Raw genomic sequence first — 5,904 nt, forward strand, 5'->3', positions numbered from 1 at the left:
GTTCACTTCTTCAAAAAATATTCAGTCTGTATGGAGATAACAGCACACACCACTATGCTCCATACCCAAGAGCACTCTGGGGATTTTTTCAACACATGGGCGATAGTGGCTGATGTAAGAGGGATTGCCACCATCTTGCAGGTCCTATCCATTTCATAGGTTGAATAAAATATCAAACACCTTGATGAGTGTGCACTACTCCGAAAGCTTTTAGTTTACTATTTTAATCAGAAGAAGGGCTTATGCCCGAAACGTCGATTCTCCTGTTCCCTGGATGCTGCCTGACCTGCTGCGCTTTTCCAGCAACACATTTTCAGCTATTTTAATCAACCAACCAACCTCATTTCTAGGTATCAAGCAATCAGACAAATGACTAGAACATGCAAATCATACAGAGAGTGCTAGAAATATCAAAGCGACTTATGTCAGTATCCTAGTGGGTTTAATTCGAGTGAGCATTAATTAATTTTATGAAGACAAGACACCCTGAGGAGGAAGAATCTCAATCATTAATATGGAGCATGATCCTGTTTCCTTGTATCAGCTCAACAATATTGACCCGTTTCTCTTTTCTAGAAATAATTCACCTGCTGCAAATTTTAAGCGTTTCGAAAAATATTTGACCAGCACTCGAAAAGCTTTTTTTGTAGTATTCACAATGTAACTCTGTCTCCCTCTAGTGGTTATCAGGCAAAAAACTGTTTTCATCCAGAGTCAGTGCCTGTGTCTCTGCTTGTCTGTCCGTATGTACATGGTCTCTGTCCCTGTGGGAAACAGAGGTATCTTTCGAGAAAGCACCCAATCAATTTGGAACATAAATTTCTAAATTGAAAAGGTACGCAAAATGTACGTGAGATGAACTTAACATCTGTGCTGAAATTCCATGAAACTGAGAATAAACTCTAAATAAAAGACACATTCGGCGAGATCAGGGTTATTACACTCTTAGTCTCGTCCCTCTAGCTCTGTTTATAGCTGAATTGAAGCTTTCTGACGGATCCCAATGAATGCTTGGGGGCATTGGGTAGCCTGATTTAGTAAAAAGATAATGACTGCAGATGCTGGAAACCAGATTCTGGATTAGAGTGGTGCTGGAAAAGCACAGCAGTTCAGGCAGCATCCGAGGAGCAGGAGAATCGACGTTTCGGGCAAAAGTCGTTCACCAGGAATACCTGACTTAGTGTGAAGTGGTTTCTTGATGAATGAACCGTCTGTAGTTCAGGCATCGGCCACAAACTGAACGTTGCCCAGATCCTCAACTTAACCCCTTCTAGATTGTGACCTCTTTCCCGAGCGCCTCAAGTCTGTACCATATTATCCATCTGTAGAGGCTGTCTGGTCTTGTAGCCTGTCTTTTGCTTTTCGTTTTGTTTTGAGGGCTAAACATTTTGATTTGAAGACCAGTTATTTGACGAGGTGCGAGATGGGAAATCAGGTACCCTCACAGTTTGGCTATGCCAAGAGAACTTGGAGACTGAAGTATAATATGGATTAGACACCAGGGCGGAGGGAGGGAGGGAATTTGGCAAGGCACGGACTAAGGGATGGAGAGGGATGAAGGAGACGGAGACTAATGGACAGCTCTTGCCAATAGCAGGCACAAACACAACTGAATGATTTCCTTCTGTGCTGTCAGATCGGGACATCACAAATTGGGACAAAATTGGCCCGGGGGAGGAGGAGAGAGAAAACATTTAATGCGGGGCTTATCACGAACACATCAAAGTAACACACATTTCCGAAAGCAGGCAGTACTTATAAACATGTACGTTTCGGTTACTCTCACACTGCGGACCCATCTTTAGAAGTTCAGTTGTCCACAGAATTAGTAACAACTCTTCATTATACAAAGATGATGTTTTACATCCTATAATGCTCTACTTTTTAAAACTGTGTTGCATATAATGTTATCCTTTACCTTTTCTATTAGTTAATGATTCAGTCCCCACCTAGCGGGAGAGGGAGAACGCCTAAGTGCTGGTTAGTGGGTGTTGAAATGGTGGGTACTGTTTCTCTTGCACTCTTGATTGACGGCCAGTCTGGGCCAGCACGTGGCTTTGACGTCGGTGGAGGTGTCACATTTTATAAGAAATCACCAGAGTGGCGAGCGAAAAGCTGCAAATCCCTCAGCCCCGATCCCAGCGCAGCTTGCTCGCATCTAAATGATCGGCGGATCAGACTGCTCTGGCCACTCGATTCAGATATTGCAAAGTGGCCCGCAGCGAGGCAGCTCCTGAGCTGAGATCATCCAGCCGGTTCATTTTTACATGTAACCTTAAGCTGCACTTGCTCTCGGACTCCTGTTTGTTGGTCTGGGGCGAGGTGGGAAACGGAGTGCGCGATGGAGCTGTCCACGACCTCGAGTGCTGAACGGAAGCTGCTCACCGCGAACATTGCTGAACTGTACTGGGTGCAGGCGTTCAACGCTTCTTTTGGCCTCAACGGGAGCCTGACCAACAGCACAGAGCCGGTCAAGAGCACCACGTCCACGGTCATCGCCATCGCCATCACTGCGCTCTACTCGGTGGTGTGTGTGGTCGGGCTCATTGGCAATTTCCTGGTCATGTACGGGATTGTCAGGTAGGACTCGATTCCTTTGCATAAGAAATCCTGTCGATTTTACCCTTGACCGTCAACAGAGTGGTAACCGAGCGAGAAACAGAACTGCACAGAAAGATCCCACCAAGACTACGGCACCTTAGCGCATTGCCACCGGAGTTCAGTGGCAGTTCAGCATTAACAACACCTCCTCCCCGTAACGTTTTCTCAGCCACCCCTTCACTTTCTATATGTTCTTGTCACCCTCCCAATGTCTTCTTTACCCACACTTCAGGAGTTATCACTGGACACAAGCTGGTGCTTATAAGGATTTCAGATTATCTTTTAAAGTGTTGTCTAATAAAAATCAGCGGGTCTGAAGTGAAAGCGATTTAATCAAGCACGTTTTTAGAATGTTTTGGCCATGAAATCGACGAAGTAACTAAAATTGTCGTGATGAAAAGTTTGAACTTCAATAAAAAAATTGCAACATTTCCAACTCTGCTTCCCCGATTTGATGCTCATTGCTATCTTTACAACATTTCAATCGAATCCGGTTCCTAAAATTAATAATTGAGTCTCAGAGTCATACAGCCTGGAATCAAACCCTTCGGTCTAATCAGTCTAACCATGTTCCCAAACTAAATTAGTCCCACTTGCTGCGTTTGGCTAATTTCCCTCAAAACCTTTGCTGTTCGTGTATTTATTCAAATGTCTTTTAAACGTTGTAACTGTACTAGCATTCACCACTTCCTCTGGCAGCTCAATCCACACAGGAACCACTCTCGGCGTGAAAAAGTTGCCCCTTAAGTGTATTCGTTCAATCTTTCGCCTCTCACCTTAAAAATATGGCCCCTAGTTTTGAGCTCCCACACCCTTTGAAGATCCTTGCTCTTCACCTTTTCTATGTCCCTCATAATTTTATAAACCTCTATCAGGTCACCCCTTCAACCTCCTACTCTCCAGTGAAAAAAGTCTTAGCCAACCCAGCCTATTTTTATAACTCAAGCCCTCAATTCCCAGCAACATCCTGCTAAATCTTTCCTGGACCCCTTCCAATTTAATAATCTCCTTCCTATAACAGGGGAACCAGAACTGCAGACTGTATCCAGAAGAGGCCTCGCCATCATCCTATATAACCTCAACATGAAGTCCCAACTCCTACATTCGAAGATCTGAGCAATGAAGGCGAGTGGTGCTAAACGACTTCTTAACCACCCTGTCTACCTGCGATGTAAATTTCAAAGAATTATATACCTGAACCCCCTAGGTCTCTCTGTTCTATAAGGGAACATTTATGATCTTTTTTGAAGTCGTTCACCCACCGCCTCTTGCTCAGCCACAAAACATTAGCTTGCAGCTATTGTGCTGCACCAGGATGTCTAGCTATCCCATTCAGTCAGGTGCTGAACCATCCCTAAGATTTGGAAGGACTGAGCTCCGAGTTTTAGGTTTGTGACATCACGAATCTGGACTATTGCTAACCAATTTCAGTAATATTTTCTTCCCAAAGTTAATTCTCTATAAATAAAAACAAAAAGAAATCTGGTTGACTATGTTTCGTTCTTGGGTGCGCCCTAGATCACCTTGAGACCTGCCCACGACTCAATATCAACATTTGGAACACCTTCGCCCCAAGTGAATGATAGGTTTTGTCTGAATGTAGCCAACGTTAACTACATGGCTATGTCTGCTTAATCTAAAGGCACCTCTTCAACAGGTCGAATAAGAAGTATGCTCGGAAGTGGAGATTCCATGACAATGGAATACAGACGAGGGACAAAGCTCCAAACCTCCACACAGCTGCGTGCAAACACAGAGACTGTCGGCACAGATTCGCTCACAATCACACACGCACGCTTAAACATATCGATGTGTTATCGAAGTGTGGAGCTGGAAAAGCACAGCCGGTCAGGCAACATCCGAGGAGCAGGAGAGTCAACGTTTATCAGGAGCGCTGGAAAGTTCGATTCTCCTGCTCCTCGGATGTTGCCTGACCGGCCTTGCTTTTTCAATGCCACACTTTTTGACTCTGATCTCCAGCATCTGTAGTCCTCTCTCTCTCTCTTCCCCATATGGATATATACACCCATTAACACAAACCCACCAATACATACCAACACACTCACTAACGGACACACGAACATACAAGCACACCCCCAAAACATACAAACCTAGCCATAGAGTAACACATCGATTCAAGCACACGGACTAATACATCAACACAGTCTCAAACACACGCACACACATGTAAATACAACACACGGGATCCCACAGAAACCTGAAACAATCACACACACATTCTCCATTAACACATGATGGACATATCGAAATGTGTGTGTGTGTTTTTAAAGCTGCAAACACAAAATATGTGGACTCGTCTATATACAACACGGAGATCAGTGTACAGGACCATCTCGGTATCTCACATGTTATTGTGATTGGAAACTGATCATAGTTTATTGTGTTGGGCAACCCAACTGAAATAGCGTGTAAAACTGCTACATCCATTAGCACTCTACGGCAGCCTGGGTACTAGATACGCGTGAAGATGGAGAGTTTAAAAACACTTTAAACGTTATTCCTCACCTCGCAGTGCAGTTGGTAATGAATTGGGCATCACAATGCTATCCAAAGCCAGGTTTATCACTCAGATTATGGCTAGCAGAAAGTCTAGAAGCACAATCCCAATATCTGCAAAGGGGTGCGTCTGTCAACCTTCTATGATAATACAAGGGTTATTTGGCAGATTCTCCCAATGGAAAATGTGGATAAACTTTGCAAACGGGCAGGAGGAAGTGCAGGAGCAATAGCACCGCTTAGAGCTTAGATCAGGAACTGCAGGGCGAGGGCGGATTTTGATCAGTTTTGCAAATATGTTTTCAACGTAGCCGTTGTATGTCCCACACCATGGTAACCAAGTGATAAACCTTGACAACTAGAAGCGGAGACATTTTGATCAGGACTACATTGCGGTTTTTAAAAGATAGTCAATAAAGTCGAGAAACAAATTGCCAAGTACCCAAATCCCTTTGAGTGCCAAATCCAATTATCCAAAGATGCAAGGAAAGGAGGAAAGCACTGAAAACCCGGAAGTAAATACTGGAAGGTAAAAACAATGACTGCAGATGCTGGAAACCAGATTCTGGATCAATGGTGCTGGAAGAGCACAGCAGTTCAGACAGCATCCAAGAACCAGCGAAATCGACGTTTCGGGCAAAAGCCCTTCATCAGGAATAAAGGCAGTGAGCCTGAAGCGTGGAGAGATAAGCTAGAGGAGGGTGGGGGTGGGGAGAAAGTAGCATAGAGTACAATAGGTGAGTGGGGGAGGGGATGAAGGTGATAGGTCAGGGAGGAGAGGGTGGA

At 44.5% G+C, this 5,904-nt stretch overlaps 1 protein-coding gene across 1 annotated transcript in view; it reads left to right on the top strand.

The window, feature by feature from the left end:
* The first annotated feature begins 2,002 nt into the window (after window positions 1-2,002).
* Window positions 2,003-5,904, top strand: part of LOC122563619 (delta-type opioid receptor-like) — a 24,212-nt gene continuing 20,310 nt past the window's right edge. The window contains exon 1 of the mRNA XM_043717582.1: window positions 2,003-2,580. Within this exon, the coding sequence (XP_043573517.1) occupies window positions 2,342-2,580 (239 nt within the window). The 5' untranslated portion in view covers window positions 2,003-2,341. The remainder of the gene's footprint in view (window positions 2,581-5,904) is intronic.

This window comes from Chiloscyllium plagiosum, chromosome 27 (genome assembly GCF_004010195.1).
Source record: "Chiloscyllium plagiosum isolate BGI_BamShark_2017 chromosome 27, ASM401019v2, whole genome shotgun sequence".
NCBI classification, from domain to species: Eukaryota; Metazoa; Chordata; class Chondrichthyes; order Orectolobiformes; family Hemiscylliidae; genus Chiloscyllium; species Chiloscyllium plagiosum.